Source organism: Clinocottus analis, unplaced genomic scaffold (genome assembly GCF_023055335.1).
Source record: "Clinocottus analis isolate CAN_PGR_092001 unplaced genomic scaffold, fCliAna1.0.p SCAF_7, whole genome shotgun sequence".
Classification (NCBI taxonomy): Eukaryota; Metazoa; Chordata; class Actinopteri; order Perciformes; family Cottidae; genus Clinocottus; species Clinocottus analis.
Window position 1 is genome coordinate 5,041,365 of NW_027176229.1, and position 20,252 is coordinate 5,061,616.

At 44.7% G+C, this 20,252-nt stretch overlaps 1 protein-coding gene across 1 annotated transcript in view; it reads right to left on the reverse strand.

Annotated features, from left to right (window-relative positions):
- Positions 1-19,779, reverse strand: part of srrm4 (serine/arginine repetitive matrix 4) — a 61,269-nt gene extending 41,490 nt beyond the window's left edge. The window contains exon 1 of the mRNA XM_068604892.1: positions 18,898-19,779. Coding sequence (XP_068460993.1) covers positions 18,898-19,103 — 206 coding nt within the window. The 5' untranslated portion in view covers positions 19,104-19,779. The remainder of the gene's footprint in view (positions 1-18,897) is intronic.
- Between the last annotated feature and the right edge of the window lie 473 nt (positions 19,780-20,252).

Here is a 20,252-nt window from a genome sequence, read left to right on the forward strand (position 1 = left end):
TATTGGCCCCTAATCTCCCGCCTCTCTCGGGGCCATTCTCAACAGGATCAGGGGTCGTTAAGGGCAGCGACAGATGGAGAGCGGGATGGTGGAGGACTTCAGGAGTAAATATGTCAATCACTGCAGGTTGCTGAGAGGTTTTCTTGAAGCGGAGGAGAGGAGTTTCAACAAGCCAACTCTCTTCCTCCCCAACGTCTCCACATCCAAAGCGTTCAGATCACCACACCTGAATACACGTCCGCTGCTGGATCCTGGTCATGCAGAATGAGTTGAAAAGCGATGTTTTCCTTATCGACACACACACAGACAGTGGTTTTGATTCACGTGCAAAACCTGTAGTTTAGAAGCGCCACGTTTCAAATGCATATTTCATCAGGATGATGAATAACGAGCCAAATGCGCAGAAAATCCCAAATAGACGATTCTGCTCTTTGACTTTGACGTTGATATCTCATTGCATTAACTTTCCCCTCTGGCCATCAAGAGAGGGATTATGCCACCAGTCAGGATCTATTTGTTTACGCAAAGCATCACTTGATAGGCCGATGCTCCCCCCTGAATGCATCAAACAAGATGAGGGTGTCCTGCAGTCAAATTGTAGCCGGCAGGTCAACGTCCACCGCGTGATATCAGGCAGTGTTGTGTACTCTTCTGCAGTAAGTTCTGGATTAATATCCAAATATAGACAATCGGTTGATGTGGAGGTTGATCAGATGAGGCAACTTCAGCGTGTTTGCATTTTAAATCTTTGGATTCTTTGCCAAAGGTTCCTTCGGTGAAATGAGGGGAGAAGGAACACCAAAAAGTCAAACGTCCGGCACAGCCGTAATAATCCCTCCGCAGAAGTAGGAACTCATTTAGAGGAGGACAAAAGGCACTTGTGCATCGCCCGATCGGATCAAAGGCAAAACTTTAATTCTGAGCTTCCTGTTGTCGTCAGATCTGCTGTTTTATTGCGACAAGAGTTCCCTAAATTGGCTTCGGAGTCAAAAAGAGTGCTGAGACAAAGCAATTCTATTTCTCCTGCAAGGGCACTGCTGAGCCCGAGTTTAAATTGAATGCCCCAAAATACCCGTTTAATTATGTGTCTACCGGAGAGGCTTTCATGTTTTCCAAATGAATCAAGGCGAGTGCGATAACCGATTCTTTCATCGATGCAAAAAAAAACTGTATGGGGAGGGGGGTTGAAGCCTTCCTGGTTTTTATCAAAAGCGATATAGAAGCCACTGAAATGAGCTCGTGTACCAGAGACATTAATTAGATTTCCTATAATTAGCAAGAATATCCCCAGATCACCCTGATCCGGGCAAGATAAATTTAATTAGTGGACAAATTAAACGGCACAGGCAGTGTCCGTATCTTCATAAAGCATCCTTCTGAGTCTCCGTTTGTAATGATGTACCGTCAAGGTATGGTCAAAGGCAAACTCCCACCACACCGGGCAAGCCGATAAAGCTGTATTGTAAAGAAGATTTCATCTCAATGCTATAATGACAAATTGTTTCTGAAAGGGAGGGATTTCAGCTGAATCAAAGCGTGTAGCAACAGAAGCACTTCACAGATGTGAGACTCCATGTGATCACGAAGGCTGCTTATATCTAAGGAATTACTGGCACTGAAAATATAACCTCTCCCTGATGATGAATGAGGCTGACTTCAAAGGCTGAGAAGTTAATTAAACTTGCATTGTGGAGGACGAGCCTCGCTGACGGCACAACACTTAATTAATAGAATCATTGATTATTTATGGGTTTACAAGATAAACAAGACCACGTGTTGCACAGAAATGGGCTGCTCCTTTCCCACACGGCCTCAAGATGTTGGACTCACAGAACCGTAACACAGAGACAATGAACGTCTGGACCAAATGACGTGACAATCTGGTAAATGACTGTCAAGACGTCTCACTCAAAACCGCGAACGTAAAGTCAGGTGATCGCCAAAGTCATCAGAGTTCATCGTCTATGAAGCGCTGATGTCCGTAAAAACTCCCCAAAGCAATTCATCCAGTCGTGAGACTGCAATCCATTGAGCAATGACGGCTAAAAACTCAGCTAATAAAGGTCCAATGATGTCTTATCACAGGTCATACAGATCGCCGATGTGCTTGACGATGTTTACGTTTAATATATTTGAATAGCTTTGCGAAAAAAAAAAAACGTTACAGAAATAAGAATCCGCTGTTGTTAGACGCCTTTCACCGTGATTTGTCATTTCAGGTGTGAGTTGACATTTTGCGTGAAACTACCCAATGAACAGCAAGGAATAAGGAGTGAAGCAGAATATTTATAAAACTAGATTATTAGATACAAACATATAAATTTGGGCAATCTTTTTGGACTGGATCTTTTAAAAAAAAAAATTTTAACCATATATTTTCAGAAAGAAGGTAGACGCCTGTGGAGACAATGTGACTGATAATAATAATTCAAATATCAACATTTTGAATGAAGCTTCGAAGCTTCAAACCATTCGGGACAGCCCTAACATTAACCCATGTCCCTAAATCCAGCATGAAAGTCGGGTCCACAATAATTTTACTGTTCGCTGTTGAGCGCGAGGATACCCTTTCCTATCAGGTCACCAGGGACAAATAAAGAAAACACCATGGTCTAAATACAAAAAACTAAAACAAAACTTGTCAGGTATCAAATTAAACACACAGATTAGGGCTACAATAATATATAATCCCTCATGACTCAAACAATAAATAGGATTAGGGTTTAGGGTTAAAGCCTAAAAGGCTTCAGAAATATCGTCAGTAGGGGAAATTCAACATCGCCTCACCCTCGTCTGATGACTGAGCAGCTCCCAGTGCTGTTGCTTCACGTAATTAAAGGAAAGAAATGAGCCATTTCCAGACAACAAGGCAACAGAAACACCAATCTTGTGGTTTTTGGGCCGCGTGCTGATGTTGGGGAAAAATGATAACCCTCCTTAATGATTTTATGTCGTCTGCAAATGTAAAACTTTCATGGTCGTACTTTGCTGAAGTCAGTAATAATGTGAGCGATCATCCGCTGATCATCAACGCCGAAGGGACGAAAATATGTTTTCTCGGTTTTCCTTTGGGGTTGTTAGAAGGTAGCGAAGGTTATGTCAAGAAAAAAGCAGGACAGCAGTCTAAAAGAGGCGATCCGCATTTGATAAAAGGATCATATCTCTTACATCCCCTCCGTGTAATTTGTCCTGACAGAACAGGAGATTTTTACTCCACTTCCGAGCGTGTCCCTCTCAGTCTGAGGACAGCGACCAACCTGTCAGCTCCATTTGTCCTAATCAGTTCTCACTGGGTTGTGCCGGCTACTGGAGTGTCACTGGGAATAACGCTCACACTCGGAAGTAGCACACTGGAAAGATGAGCAGCCTGTGCCCTCTGTGCGCAGCTCTCGACCTGCTCCGCCGTCACTCGACGACCTTCGTGCTGACCTTCGCGGCGAAGCGTCCTGCGCTGCTCAGGATTTCTGATCTGTGTTCATCTGAAGTGGCATTAGGGAGTGTTGCGCCTGGGAATTGTGAGTTGAAGCCCGATAGGGCAGAGATGTGCACAGAGGTGGAAAAATGGCACCAAGAGCTAAAAGAGGACATTTTTAACCAAAAGATCAAGTGAGTCCATGTTTTTTTTTTGTTTTTTTTGCCTACTGTTGATAAGGAAATATGTCAGACTTAGTGTGTTATACTTAGGGTCTCGCTCCGTTAACGTTATCATTTCGACATGCAGTAAAATAAATACAAAATGTTATAAAACCACCGAAATGCTGAGCTGAAGGCCGGAGATGAACTTGCCATGTGTTTGCGTGGCGCTGCTGTCCAGACGGTCCACTGTGCGCATCCACCAACCACGGAGGTGAGTTTAAATCCTTTCACCATTACATTTTTTTCATTTTATAATTCGTGACCTCCCTTCGGATCCATCGCACTCAACAAACCAAAAATAAATAACTCGCAAATGAATTTATCTATCACTTCTCTCACACTCTCCAACTCGCTTGCTTAGCTCACCAATCTGAGGGTAAAACGGGAGTGAAATTATCTTTCCGTCCTTTTAGGTCATGATTAATTTTTTTCGCAGCTCATCACAGCCCCGTTATGTTGCCAACCCTCGTCCCATCTCGCTGCCGTTCGCGTTTCATTCCTATCCCATTTCAACACCAAGTCATTATTTTTTCATATCGAGCGTAACAGCGCTCCTATCCAAAGAATAAAAGCCAACTTTGTTAATATTAAACTTCAAGGCTCAGGCATTGCTAAACTAATTCAGCTCCGAACTCAACGAACTGAACCAGGATCATTCACATATGTATCTTTGATAATACGAAGCTCTGTGTGTCCTTGTTGAATTAAAATATTCCCCAGAGCGCCTATAATGGCACTAATAACTATAATATGTCTTACAATGAGGAGCAATATTATTGATCAACAACTCCGTCATCCCTCACATGTAATACAGTCATTTTACAGCTAAAAGGCAGTAAAAGTTATATTATCGCTTTAAAAAAAAACATGAATCCTGGCCTATGGGTAAAACTGTATGCTCGTATAAGAACCATTAAGAACAAGGCGAAATGGATTCATTATTTATGACTGAATATTGAAAACGGGGATAACATAATGAGGCCAAAGTGTTCAGACTACTTAACTGGAATTGTAAGAGGTTTAGTGGCATAAATGATTAATGCAGACGTTGTGTGTCTGTTTTAAATGTTACCTTTCATTCCTTGTAAAAAAGGGGCCGATGGTCCTCTCAATAAAGCAGCTCTCCTCTGACTCAACTTCACCATAAAGTTTCACATTTTCCCTGTTTTGGAATCGCTTGTCATTGCGCGACATTTCGTGTCACGGAATTCGACGGCAGAGGTGAAAAGCGGCGGCGGCGGCGGCGGGAAGGGAGTGACGCTGCGGGGCCAATTAATTTCTCCGCTCCCGTCTCCGATTGCATTTGTGACATCAACACCGCCGCGGTTTGCACCCTTACCCCCGCATCAGTTATGCAAATGGTGGCAATTTCACAAGAACGCCAGATACGTCTTCCTGAAATGAGGATGGGCAAGAAGCGAAAATGAAAAGTGGAGGAGGAGGCCGAGACGTGGGAGCCAGTCAGCCTTGAAATGATTTAATTTAAGCGATGAGGAGTTGACTTTGATAAGTTTGCATTTTAATAATGAATACTATGACTGCTTCAGGGGTCCAGTTACAAAGAAGCAGCATACATGGCGAAAAAAGGAAAAAATTGAGACCAAAAAAAGCTGTGGGACACTATAGGGGTAACCCATTGTATGAGTGTGTGTGTGTGTGTGTGTGTGTGTGTGTGTGTGTGTGTGTGTTGATCTATCATAAACAAGATGTTCCTGGGACTTTTTTTTGACTCAGAAGTTAAATTTGCTGCCGAAGGGAAAACGGCTTCAGCCTATTATGTAGGATTTTTCAGTTTTTCCAATATGTTAACGCCGGGCTGTGTTAATATTTAATGAGGCCTTTGCCTCGGTGCGGTTTGAGACTGAGACGGGTTTCAGCCTCCTGTCATTATGAATGATTGCGCCTCCTTGTGGCATATTCCAGTTGGACGTGGCAATAACTATCTGTCTATCCCCCCAAAGCACCGCTGATCTTATTATGATTATGACTGTTTCTGCCGCCGTATATTCCAAACCTGTCGCATATCATTTATGCTTTGGCTCGTACAAACCCGGGAGTTCCTCACGCAGGAGTGAGTGTTTATTGTATGCTGTACATAAGAAGGTGTAAATAACTCAGCAGTTACAGCACATACTCTGTGTTGAAGGCACAAACATCATCAAAAGGGACAAGGAGGGTTTCACAGGGCTTAAAAAAACATCTGGGGAAACAAACGGCTCGTGCTTTTCCGGCACGTCGATTCAATTCAATGGAACTGCTCCCGATCCACTCGTGCTGGCGAAATACCCAACGCTAATGCGTTGGGTCAAGTTTTGGCGAAGACTTTGACGTGCAGTTTACTGGTGAAGTCAAGCAGTTTGTGCGAATAGAGCTTACAGATGACGCGCTGGGCGTTAGAGGCGAGCAGCACCGGCACATTTTACATCAAGAAGCAAGCGTTGCTCTTCGCCGCAGTCCAGACGACCGGCCGGTAAGGGTCGATCGTCGGGTCATATCTTTTTTTATTTCTCGAGATTTCCTTGGTTTGTGAAGATCGGATCGATCCTCGTGAGCTAAATGAGTCGTTCTCCTAATGAGTCGTTCTCCCAGCCAATGAAGAAGCCCTCTCAGGACGAGGTCATCTCCTCAGGACGAGGTCATCTCCTCAGGACGAGGTCATCTCTTCCTGTCTGTGAGCTTCACTTTTGTCCATTTCAAGTCGAGCCAGTGAAGAGGACAGAGGAATGTTTTACCTTCCCTCTCATTGTCTATTCTGAGTTTATTCAACGCTGCACATGCGCCTGCATATCATTCAATTCTCTTTGGCCAAGACTCAAGAAACGATTTCTATTCATTGTCTGGAATATGATATTGAGTAAAGTGTAATAACCTTGGCTGCTCCAGTGTCCTGAAATGGACAATCTTAAGATGTCACTCATAGTCTCCCCTCTCTTTTCCTCCCTGCTTCTTTCTCTGTCTCAGAGTTATTACAGCTGTCTTTGCACTGCTGTTGGAATGATTCACAACCCACCTCCTAATTAATAAAATAATCACTGTGTTTCTTCCACAAAATACAGAAGCCAAATTACACTCAAGCCGCTACACCTCCCTACACTACTTGGAGGGTCCGGCCTATTAAGGGCCTTCCCAGAGCGGATTATATAACAGCGAGTCTACGTTGATGCTCACTTAACCAACCGGCCTTAAGGAGCAAAGCAACGCTGCTTTGTGTGTTCGACATGAAACACACTCTGCATAAAATGTTTACTCGTTAACTGCTCAAACTAAGATTGACAATTTATACTGTCATAAATACATTAACAATTTAAAGGCGACTGTATTCAGGATCAAATATCCCTTCATATGTGGTCTATAAAACAGTAGATTGTTGTTGAATATATGCACACTGTGATGTCACGAGAGGAAGGGTCATTCATGGGAGGTACATCCTCTCCCAGTGGTTGCAGCAGGGACTACAATCCAGCATGATGTCTAATGACCCCGGAGAGAGACACAATCAATAGGAGAGGAGAAGGAGGGTTGGAGATTACCTAAAAGAACCAAGGAACCAGGATTAAACTGGATTATGAATGTTCTGTTTTGTGCGACGACCTTTTGGTTGGATTTAAATTGACCTTTTTGCCAAAAATTATCTATACAGACCTTTGAGTTAAGAATATATATATATATATATATATATATATATATATATATATATATATATATATATATATATATATTTATATATATATATATATATACATATATATGTGTGTGTGTATGTCTATATATATGTGTATGTGTATGTATATATGTGTATGTATCTCACATTACATTTAGCTGACGCTTTTATCCAAAGCGACTTACATTTTTGCTCTATACACTGTAGACACAGCAACAGGGAGCGATGAGGGGTTAAGTGTCTTGCTTAAGGACACATGGACGTGGGCTATTTGAACCGATCCAAAGACGGTCATCTGTGTGTGTGTGTGTGTGTGTGTGTGTGTGTGTGTGTGTTTGTGTGTGTGTGTGTGTGTGTGTATAAAAACAGACTGCAGCTCATTAACGTGAGTGTTAAAAGCTCATAAACATAATTGTTAAAAATAAGAGAAATAAGAGAAAATATTCAAAAAATCAAGGAGGCTTGGGAGCTTTACTATTATTCATCTGAAAGATGCTGATGAGTTACAACAAATCCTGTTTCTGGAAGAGAGAGGGATGTTTGCCCCGAAGCGTGCTCCTGTCTTTACACACCTTCAACCGGCGTCTCTGCAGACAGAGTCCACTCACTGGTGAGAAACTCAAGCAACGTTTATGTTCTTTGCGATCAGTGTTGTTGTTTTTTGCTCATACAGTTGACTGAGTTTTAACCTCGTTGTGTACTTGTTCGTCAATGCCCCTTAAAAAAAAGTCCACAATATCTTCTTTTGAAGAATTTAGACGAGATTGAGTTTGCATGAGCAGCCACATGAAACACAAACTGAAGGCCAAGTGAAGTATTTGAGACAACATCTGTCTGCAAGTGGTACTCACATCCCTAAGAAGTTGAGTAGCCAGAACATTACAGGGTCAAAGCTCGGAAGAAACCGCTAATACGGTTTGAAAGACGAAAGCTTTTGATTCTTGTCAAACCCTGAGAGTCTGCGTCCACCAAACCACCGGCAGCATTTCTCATTTTTGACAGGAAGAATCAGTGTTTTTACATTTCAGAGATGTTTTACGCATTAATCACCATTCTCCACCTTTGTGTCTCGATCTGTTAAACGTATTCTTGCAGAGTCTGCACTTGGCAAACTGACAAAAATGAGCGCACACACACACACACAAACCATGTGAACAAGCATCCAAAATGTACTATGTTAATGGACTTAAATGTCATGAGTCTTTTTAAATGTCAGTGCACTCGATTTCATCACAACGTAAGGGCGACCAGGTGCAGGAACAGATCCATACTGCTGTGGTTTATTCTACATTTGTATACATGAACAGTTCAAATTTCAATGAAAAACAAGGTAACTTTCAAACAGGGCAAATCGTTTTTTTTTTTCCCTTCCCCGTTATGATTATGGAATTAAAGTAATTCAGGCGTAAAAACACAAGCGCGAACTCAATCGTCTTACCCCTCTATGCCACTGGAGCAGAAAATGTCTCTTTACAGCATGACGGATTACATCCTGGCCGTATGTTTTACTGATGCTGATTGAGCATCTACATCTTTACAGCTTTAATAAAACACATTCTGTGCTCTTAGTGTCAATGCTCAGATTGGATATGGACTTACTGAACTACAAAGTACAATTTAGGCGCACAGACATTGGCCGTGTTTCCCAGATTCGTTAAGAAGTCGCTAAGAGCTTCTTAGGAGCGCTCTTAAGAGCGCTGTGAAAGAAGGATGTGTTTCCCAGAGTCGATCTTAACTTAAGAAGATCTTTAACTAAGAAGGACATAAGATCAGCCTGACCCACTGTTAACAGCAGTTAGGAACGCGTCTGGGAAACACTCTTATCTTATTGTTCCTTCTTAGTCGAACCCTTCTTAAGAGCCTTCTTAAATCCTGAAGAACGATCGAATCTGGAAAACGCGGCCATTTTGTATCACATGGCGGTAGTCGCAGAAAAAGGCGATGGCGTCATCCGCCCGCCTGCAACGCCGCCTTCCACGGTTAGCACCGTTAGCTGCTAGCTGCTAGTAGTTTTTATTTCGCAGACTAAGGTCCTCACCAACACTTCCATTAAATTAAAATGACACTTAAACCCCTCATGATGATGTCACAGCCTGAATATCCAAAACTGATCTAACTTTCTTTCACACTATGATGGTTAAACTATGTAATTAATAATCGGTTCGGGGGTCGCTATATCTATAAATATCTTCCTCGGATGACAATTGTAGTATAGTCAACACATTTTATTGTGTAAAATCCCCCAGGACACAATGAAAACATATTGTGCAGTAGGAAACCTTTGGAAGGAGCTCACGCTGTGGGGGTTATTTATATTTGTATATCTCATTTTCAATGTAGAGCTAAGAAACATTTTTACATGTAGATCAAGTAAGTGTGCACTCAAAGCTCTAATAATGCGATATCATATACTATTTGGTAAAAAAACACAGCATGAGGGTGATTATTTGTTCAGATTAGCCCTAAACCAGGCCTGCCAGATTGACATCAAGTTCCCCTCTAAACTAGAAAACAATTTCTGGACTGCATGAAAATGATACACATGAAAATTGCTGCAGGAGGAAAGCAGTGTGTGGTACTTTCCTTAACCGATGTGGACCGCGGGCTGAGAGCCGTGACGCCTGAGGGGAAATTTCACAGCAGCTTTGAGCTGATGTTTCAAGGAAAGAGTTAACTCTCATCTCTATGCTTTCATCTTCGGAAATGCTGCTGCTGCTGTTCAGCTCTGAAGGAATTATCATGTTGAACCCCCCTAAGGCGCCATGTGTGTCACTCTCCCTCTCTCTCTCTCTCTCTCTCTCTATATATATATATATATGTACTATCTGTGCGTGCCCATATACATGTTAGTGTATACGGTGGGTACCTGCTCATGCAAGCAGTTTGTACACATGCGTTCTGTCGGATTTGAGAACAAAATGTCGCCACAAGAGGAGACACAAGAGTAAAATCCTCCAAAGTGTAGTGTTTATCTCCTCGAGGTTTGTTTGTATTAGGTTTTTTTTATAATGAATTGTACTCTGAGGAGGGTTACGGTTCAGGTTAAGGCGACCGTGTACTTGATGCAAAACAAAGATGAATACATTCTGGCAGGCTTTGACAAACATGCATGTCTGAGTAATACAAATGTACAACAATCTTTGCAGAATGAATATCAGATGTTCTGTCTCGTGTCAATGTGTCTGTATTCCCTTTATAGGTCAAACGCTTTTGTTTCAGGGCTAAAGCTAATCATGAATTCTTCAAAACATCTTGCTTAAGAAATGAAAGGTTGTCTATGTCTTTATGATGAATTACTGCTTCTAAGGTCTAACGTTTTCTTAATCTGTCTTCATCGCTCTTTCACCGCTGTTGTTGTTGTTCTAAGTTTGTCATTTCTCATAGGTTTTGTTTTTCTCACAGTATTTCAGCCAACTCCAAAATATTGTTTTCACCTTGCCTGCCAGGCATGTAGAGGAAAACAATGACCATAAAAAACAAAGCCAGTTGCCAAATTGTTTTTTTTTTGCCATTGTATGTTTCTGTAAACAATTGGAAACGTTCAATACCGACATTACTGAACCTAAAACACGTTTCAGATCAGCCTCTCAGTATCTCACCTGCAGAGACGCACAAAACAGGGCTGACGTTGTCAAACGATTGCTTAGGTTTAGGAATAAGAAGAAAAAACAACAACGTAAAGTAACAGCGGAACAAGAAAAAAGTCATTTAGCTAGCGTAGCGAAACAATAAACACCCTGAACGAACTTTCTTACGTTCAGGCGGGACAAGTACAGCGGCCTCCTGCGTGAAAGTTCACTGTTTGTTTGACCGATCCCCCTTCTGGTTCCCTAAATGACAGTCGCTTTGAATACTACGTCACTTGCTATGACCAAATGCAAAACCTTCAATGACAGACACAGATTTGTATGACTTCATGTGTTGATTACACATTAAGGCGTGGTCCTCTTTATTGCTGGCATGTTGATGCCTTCAGGGGTTTTGGTGCACTCAACCACTGGATACAGTAATAATACATGTGTGTGTGTGTGTGTGTGTGTGTGTGTGTGTGTGTGTGTGTGTGTGTGTGTGTGTGTGTGTGTGTGTGCACACACAGAGGGATGCAGAGCAGCTCCATCCTCTGATGCAAAACAAAAGCAAGCACACAATCTTCCATCTTTTCATGAAGTGTGTATGGGAATAAAAAAGAAAGCGCTTGGCTGTATTAAAATATCAAAGAGCCTTTTGAGCTCCCCATTCACAGAGACTGGCTTTTTCTTTCTATATCAAGCAGCTATCACAAGTTAGCACTCAGCACATCGTCTCCCACAATCAACGGAAGTGTCATTAAAGCCCAAAGTCATTTCTGACAGCATCAGTATGAGCCACGGCAAAGACAAGTTGAATTTGGAAATAACAAAGTGAGCTTTAAAGACTGAAATATTAACTTTTACATCAAGATGAAATCAGATCACAGCACAAAGCAATTCATGTCGTTAGCTGCAGCCAAACTGCAGCAGTACTGGGAAGGGATTAGACTCGGTGCAACAGCCCCCTGCAGGTAAAGAGCAATATGGATGGTCGCCGTGTCGGTAATTGGAAAAGTAGAAGCTATCAGACTGGCTTGCCTCTGCAGATTGCCTTCGCCATCAAGAACATGGAAACATCACTTCATTTCAGCTCAAAATATTTGTGATAGCCTGTCTGGAGAGTTAAAAGTGATGGATAAAAAAAGGCTTTTCTTCTTTTACTTACTGAGTCCCAAATGCACTGAAAGTGACTTGCCTAATTTGAGGCGCGTCCATTGATGCTGCCGCATGTGGTGCTCTGCAGGAAGGAGACTTTCAAGGCCACAACACAAAGGAACCAGCAGCATTTTGGGAGAGGAGGTGCCGTTTTTGTAGATAACAGAAACCCCTCCGTTTTTGTTTTTTTTACTTGATCTAAATGATGAAAATCTTGGTTCAGAAATATAAACAAATTCAATTATTGACACGATATGGATGAAAGTTTAAGAAGGTAATGTGAAATTGAAGCTCTGAAATCGGAACAAGGTCAGAGTAAAGGCGTCAAAGCAGATCGACGCGCCTCGTATTGCTTTTGGTGCGTGAGTGCCAGACGCTTTCAGTGTGCTCGTCCCTTTACGCCTATGTGATAAAACGCGTTAGTGCTCCTTTCAAGCAAGACTAATGCAAGTTGTGAAAGAAGAAATAACATCTTTTTCTGTATGGAAAAAAAAAAGAAGTAAAATTCTTCAGCAATGAGAACGCACCTTCGCTCAATACAATACACGCAGTCTTTTTGCCGCCACAGCGTTACTTCATAATAGGAAGAATAATTATATTGCCAAAAGCAGTTTATTTCAGAACTTCAGAGACATTTAATCCATCAAACATACATTCCTTTCTGTCGCTGTAATGGTCTCCTAACATCAACTAAACTACTAACAAGAAAAGAAAACCAAAGACTTTCAAAGTCTCTTGGCGATGTGACGTGTGTGTGTGTGTGTGTCTGTACGAAGTCATCAAAACGTTCACGGTTAACTTTTAAAATGCATCCATATGTGATTTTGTGTTGGCTGCTGTTTCTCTTTTCCTTGTAAAACACTGAACTCAGATATGCTCTGAGCTCCTTTTTAGCAATCTCTTGCCTCCACACAGCTCTCAACATGGCGGCTGCGCGCCGGGGGCTCGCGCCTGGAGGCACTAGCAATGCTGACAATGTAAACAGCTACAAGCAACAGTGCTGACAGAGCTAACTGTGTTTACCCGAGAAGGGGCGCCAAAGCGGGCGGGCGGGGGTGGGGGGGGGGCGGGGGCTTCGCTGCGTCACGACATGCTGTGACGGTGCACCAGGTGCTAATCACGATGCACTGATTTAGATTAAAACGGATTAGCGGTGCGGAAATCAATGCCAAATATACATCAACTCCACCAATTAGCATCAGCGTTGTAGCTGCTGTTCCTGTGACATACAAAATGCGTCCTCCTGTAAGACACACTGGAACGATGTTGGAGGCGTTAGGCCACAGACTCTGGTTTGATTCCAATGGATTTGCTACCCGGGAATCAATATCGACTGTGAATCCATCGCGGCGATGAGTCGGAGCGCCGCCCGGGGAGCCGGCAGCATCACCGACTCTGTTGTCGGCCTGCCTCGGCAGCCGAATCCCGCGCGCTCCGAGTAATGTGACACAGACACAGCGAGGCCGAGTTCACGCACACTGAAGAGATACCGACGGGGGGGGGAGGGGGGAGATGCTGATGTGAGGAGAGGGGAGACGAGTCGAGGAAAAGAGACTCGGCGAAGAAGAGAGCAGAAGTGCATTCGGAGAGATGTACAGCGGCGGAGAAACCTCGTCCGTCACCAAATCATGTTTGTCGTTCTCACAGCTAGTCCTTGAGGTTTTTGAGACTCTACATTTTCATTTATTCCCACTCTCAGGACATGTGTCGTCTGTACTTTTGTCCATGCGTGGACAACATCCAGCGTGACAGAGGTGACCACCATCGCTTCAATCATTTCAGATTGTAACCCCCATGTTGGCGACACTTAGAACAAAGATAAAGTTTACAACTGTGACCTCAACTTTCTATTCATCTCCATTTATAAGTGCAACTCAGACCCACTATACCGGCTTTAGTTGTGTGCACAGTTTTCCTTTGCAGTGGGGGACACTTTGTTTGGCAAAGTGGTAAACACTACAATACCCATGAGCCTCAGCTGTAGCAAAATGCATCCAAAGTTGACCCAGAATCAGAAGGTGAATTTAATTAAGCTGCAGATTATATTGTCAGTTTCCACAGCGGCTGTACAAGTACCTTTAATCCATTATTAGCAGTGCGCGTACGGTAATGGAGTCTTTGGCCTTTGGCGACTGGATGTTTGTGAATGTAAGGCACCTTGGGAATCGTAGTTCATTTCTGATCGTCTCTCCTCTTTCAGCGAGCCGCTTCAATCAGGAATGTTTCGTGCGGATCCGAGCCGTAGAAGAGCTGTAAGTCACGAAACATTAACTTTTACTTCCAAAACCAGGGGCGCCAAAAATAGCTCACCCTCTTCTGTGAATGTCATCTCAGGTACACTCAATGAAGTGGTTCGGATAATCTGGCATGTTTTCAACCTTTCTGGTCTTGTGTCAGACTTTGTTGTACAGCTGTATTCAAAGAGCTCGGCCATTACCCGTGAGCACTGTGGTATTCGAGCTGATATAATGACCAAAGTTACAACCAAACTGTAATAAACCTGAAGTGCACCATTTTGTCTAATGCTCTGGTTTCAGCAGCGCGCTGCAGTATTTGAGATAAAACTGCACCTTTTAAAGAGAAGGCATTACAATGTAAACCCAGTCTCGAACTAAATGAGCACATTAGGGACATTAGGAGAAAGCCAAAAGAATTTGGAAAAAACTGATGAACCTAATGAACCTTTCTGTACCCTCAGTCTAATGAAAATCTCGCAATCTTGTGTAAAACACGCAGAGAATACATATTATTCACACCTGATTGCCTCTGAAAGACACAATCCAGCCATAATTGTATTTCAGCCCATTGGCTCAGTGATCGGTTCACCTCCTACCCATTTTCCCTGAAGTCGTCACAGCAAAATGTGTTTCTTAATCACTTTATCAATAAATCAGGCAAGGCATTTTTTTTCCATGTGAATGTAAAGTCTACAGCAATCGGTCCGTCAACCCTGGAAAAAACACTTGTGTCCATGAAATCCTCTTCCCTCTCTTTAGATTTCTCCCCAACGTGTTTGCGAACGGGTCTTCAGTGGTGTTTTCCACACCACTAGGCCGAATATTCTTTCCATTATTAACCGTGATCTTTCCACTAGCTCGCTCTCATCTAATCTTCACCTCGCAATTGTGCGGCCTTTGTAGAAAAAAAGTCCACCCTTGACCCCTTTGGTTGGATCGGCCTTTTTCAAAGCCTCAGTCCTTTTCAACTGTATTTATAATCAATGCATTTATTCCATGAACAATTGCCATGATTTTCTAACCTCTACAGATCTCAGAAAGTAATACGTGCCTTTATTTCTAATCAGGCCATTTGTTCCCCTCCAGCTCGTTCAAAAAACTCTAGGAGATCAGATCACATCACTCCCATTTTTGCATGTTTGCATTGGTTCCCTGTGGGTCGAGACTTACACTCAAGAATTGGCTTGAAAATGTTCAGGCTTCTGAAGCCACGGTCAGGCCCCTGGTTATTGTTGATATGCAAATCCCTCATGAGCCACCGAGATCCTCAGGCCACAGTCTCCTATTTGTTCCACCCACTGGCTTTATTACCAGAGGTGACCGGGCCTTTTCCAGTCCGTGACCCTCACCTTGAGAACCCCCTGGGTCAGTGTTTCAACTCCGTAGGGTCTTTTAAATCACGTCCTATAACTCAATTCAGATAGTCTGTCTACATATATATATATATATATATATATATATATATATATATATATATATATATATATATATATATATATATATATATATATTGTCAGTCTGGATTCTCTTTTCTTGGTATTTTCCTTTGTTGCTCTCTATTCTGTTACTGATGTGTTAAACGATACAACTCGTCTTGTCGTCCAATTCATTTTGATAAATATCATTGTTATTATTAGCATTCATTATTAATTCGGGACAACAGCTCTGCAGTATGTACTCGTATGATGATACATTTCTGAAGGGAACATTTCACAGACGTGTTGATTTTTAACTCCATGTTCAGTTTCCAGGCTCTAGTTGAATTGCGCTGCATCCTCTTCTAAGGTGTTCCTGTTATTTCGTCCACTTCGCTGTATATTCCCACCGGTGCTGTCAGTGTACAAGCCCCTCCAAACCCTTTCCCTCTCTCCCTCGTTAAACCAGCATCTGCTGAGGTAAGAGGCCTGAAACCCCCTAACACACACACACACACACACACACACACACACACACACACACACACACACACACTCCCCCTCGCCCCCCTCCCTCGCATTTCATTCTCTTGAGCCTGCCATCTGCCACAGAGTTGGACAAGACCCCACTAACACGTTAGCCACACACACAGACACGCACGCATGCACGCATGCACGCACGCACGCACGCACGCACGCACGCACACGCACGCATGCACACACGCACACACACACACACACAAGCTTACACCCTCATTTCAAACCCTTGCATTTGCTGGAAAACATATCCAGTACAGATGCACATGAATGCACACACACACACACACGCACGCACGCACAAACACACAACCCGAAGTTGGCCAGGCTGCATATTTAATGAGGAGCCCCCCCACGAACAAAACAGCTTGCAGGCTCATGATGGTTTCGAGCACGGCCCCACTGCGCCGCACAGAGCCAGTGAACTCCTCCCCTCCACCGTGCGACTGGCCCCGAGAGGAGGAGACGGGGAGGACAACCAACTCTAATTACTCCTCTGTGGCTAACGGGCCCTTCCAGCATTTGTTTTTGTCTCAGTAGTAAAGGGAGAAAGAGAGAGAGAGAGAAGGAGGGGAGCAGAAAGGAAGAGGGAGGACAGGGCGAACAGAAGAGAGACCTGTGCTGATTGAACATGAAACCTCTCCCCGTGGCTCTCCCTCTGCCTCCCCTCTTCTCTCCCTCTCTGCTTGTTGTACATGATGCCCCCTCACTTCCACTGCAATTGTTCATCACCCCTCAGTTACCCATGATGAATAATGATGTCTCCTCTTGGAGAGAAGGAGGCAGAGGAGTGAGCCTCAGGCCATGCATTGTGATGGTCTAAGCACTCCCCAGTTACTCTCCGCTCATGCAAAATCAACAGTGCTGCCGGGGAGGGGGGGCGCCTGAGCTTCACGCTGCGTTCTCATTCTCTGGATGTTGTGTGTGTTTGTTGTGTTTTACTCATTGTTGACAATGTGTATCATCCAATAGTCCCCTTATGCATTTCACCCGCCTGCAAATGCCCACACAGAGGCGGGACCAGAGAGGACGGCGGGGAGGCGAAACGCCGCCGCCGTCGACAGACGGACCCGGGCGAATTGCCGACGTTCGGTCGGCTCTGCGGGGACGTTCGTTCTCGCCCCTGCTCCGCCGCTATCTTCACGTCACGATGGAGAGGCAAAGCCACTTGAGGAGAGCTTCCTTCCTTGAGACGCTAAAGCTGAAGAGACAGCTGGGCCCCGCTCCAGAGTCTCCAGCTATTTAGAAATAAAAAAGGCTGCTCAGTTCATGGCAGCAAGCCACATTAAAAAAAAATGTTGTAGGTTTATTTGCTCTTTTTTTTTTTTTGCCGGTTTCCCTAAATAGATCTGAATCTATCGCCTGTTCATGGCTTTGGTTGATTGGCAGAAAAATGAGGGCTGCTTTGATTAGATTGCTGAGCTGGAGGGGGAAAAAAAGGCATATTTGGTCATATTCTTCCAATAAAGTGTTATTTTCTTGTCATATCCAACAAGTTAATAACATCTTTTATAACCAGGCCATGTGCAGCATTACAGTCCTGCTGTATTAGAGCCCATTAAAGACACATTATCTGGTTCAGTGTGTTGCGCTGCCTGTGCCGAAGTAGGATGAAATGGGCCATTCTAATCCCCATTAACATAGCTAATTTCACATAAGAGAAAGTTGATAGTGGGTGTCAAAACCGTTCAAGGGTCACCCGAGCGAGCGAGATCATTTGATATGCAAGTGCGTGCAAGAATGTGTGTGTCTGCGTGTGTTTGAGTGCCGTTGTGCACATCTTCTACCTACGTGTTGTAACATCCATCGCTCGTTCTGTTACATCCTCAAAGGCAAAGCCGGGGCATTGCCGATGTTGGCCAGCGTTTGGCAAACAGAGCAGAGCAATGCATGACAATGGATAAAGTTGCTGGAGCCGGAGAGGATGGTCTATACGCACACGGGAGAGAGGACGGGATGATAAAATGGTTTGAGGAGGCTAAAAGGGCGACAGATTTTCCTTCTTCTCCTCAAAGCGCTACGGCTAACCTTCGACAGCTAACCTTCGGTCGCAGGGGTGAAAGTGAGGGAACAAACACGCGACGCGGCGCTCCTCGGACAGACACCGGCACAGAGCCATGACACGAGGGGAGACAAGAGGGTGACAAGTGTGGCATTGAAGCGCCAGGAAGATGCAGTCATGTGACCTCTGAAGATGGAAGTGTCACACCCCACACGCCCGCTGTGTTTGGCCGTATGTCACACGTGTCCCGCTGCATACGGGGGCGAGGAGAGGGGCTTGTGGGTGATCAACAGGAAGGACGTATTAGGAGTTATCTGAGCATTGATCTACAGGTCAAAATATAATACGACGTCAATGTAAAAAGCTAAAGCGTGCTACATGCCACCTCGACATACAGAATGATTGTTAAATTCCCAAAAGCATGGACTTTCGGGCTCGGCTGACTTTGCGAGACTTCTCGGCGACCTGCTGTGTTGGACGCGACGTTGTGTTTGCTCCTCGCATCCGCACGTCCGGAAAAATTGCCGACAAGCAAACGTCAGTGTCCATTCCTGACGACGTCTCCGCAACCACGTGCAGATGTGGCGCACAGGCCGCGTGTCGAAGCCCGGCGGTCTTTGACAACTCTCTGAAACAGCCGGACGGCCATCCCATTTCCAACAAGCGCAAGATGCGGAGGACTCACCTGGTCACCCTCCTGCGGGCGGTGATGCTGGCCACGATGACGCTCTCGGGTCTCGGCGAGGCCACAGCCTTGAAAGTCCCCTTCCAAAACTTCTCGAAGAGCTGCTTCTCCACCAGCAGCTGGAAGCCAACGGTGGTGCCGCTCGGCGATCCCAGGGCCGGCGGGGGGCCGCAGGGGCCCGGCTGGAGCGAGCACGGGGGCTGCATCTGTTGTTCTTGGTCTCCGAACCCGGGGAAAAAAAAGAAAACGAGAAAAAAAAAACCCCAACAGCTATCAGAGTCTACCCACTCATGGGAAAGAAACTCTCGCGCCGGTTGTCGCTCAGGAGCTGTCCAAGTACTGAATCAAAACCGGGGCAAAGCGCAGCAACTGTTCCCCTCGCCGTCCTGCGCTCTCGCAGCAGCGGGTTCAACGTGTCTGCGCGTCTGGCCGCTCTTCAGCGGGAGCGTGGGGAGCGGGACAAAAGCCGACCCTCTCCAACTGGAGGCTGGTATTGTTCTCCTCCAGATGGGAGGAGGAGGGACGGGGGGGGGGAGATTGAGTTTCTTTCTCTCCGCTTCTCCGCCACGGTCACATCTGCTGCTCTGTGGGACGGGCGGGGGGGTCGGGAGTCCGAGCGCCTCCCTGTTCTTCGCTCCTCGTCGGCAGCCTCACAGCGAATCAGGCAGGACGGAGCGCTGACTCAGTCCGGAGGAGTGCGAGAGACAAAGTGTGCGTGTTTTTCTTCTTCTGTTCTTTTCTTGAGTGCAATGTTTTTGGCGTATGGAGGAGAGTCGCACGCCCGCCGAGCGCGGAGCAGGTGTCTAGGAGTGTCGCGGCGTGTCTGAGGGCAGGCGTGAACCAGCGTTGAGTAGTGTGTGTGTGTGTGTGTGTGTGTCCATGTGTGTGTAGATATCGAATGAGGAGCTCAGCTGAGAGCGGCTTGTTTTGTGTCTCTCAGCTTGTGACGTCAAAATTGGGGGCTGGACACTGGGGAGAGGGACACCTCCTGTCATCCTCTCTCTCTCACACTCTCTCTCTCTCGCGCGCGCTCCCACACACACACACACACACACACACACACACACTTTAATCACTCTACTCTACTTTTGATTAGGGTCACTTCTCATCCTGACGTGTCTCGGCACCGGTTTCTTTCTCTTGCTTTATCTGCTTCTTCTTTTCTTTGTGTCTTTATTTCCCATTCCCTCCTCACTCCTTCCCGATCGCTCATTCTGTCCTTCATTTCTTTTGTCTTTGTGCCTCCAATAATTCGTTCCATTCGCTATTTCGGAAGAACTTTATAATAAGTGCACACTATTTAGCATTAGTAAAACATGAATAAACACTGAATACATCATTTATAAAGCATTATT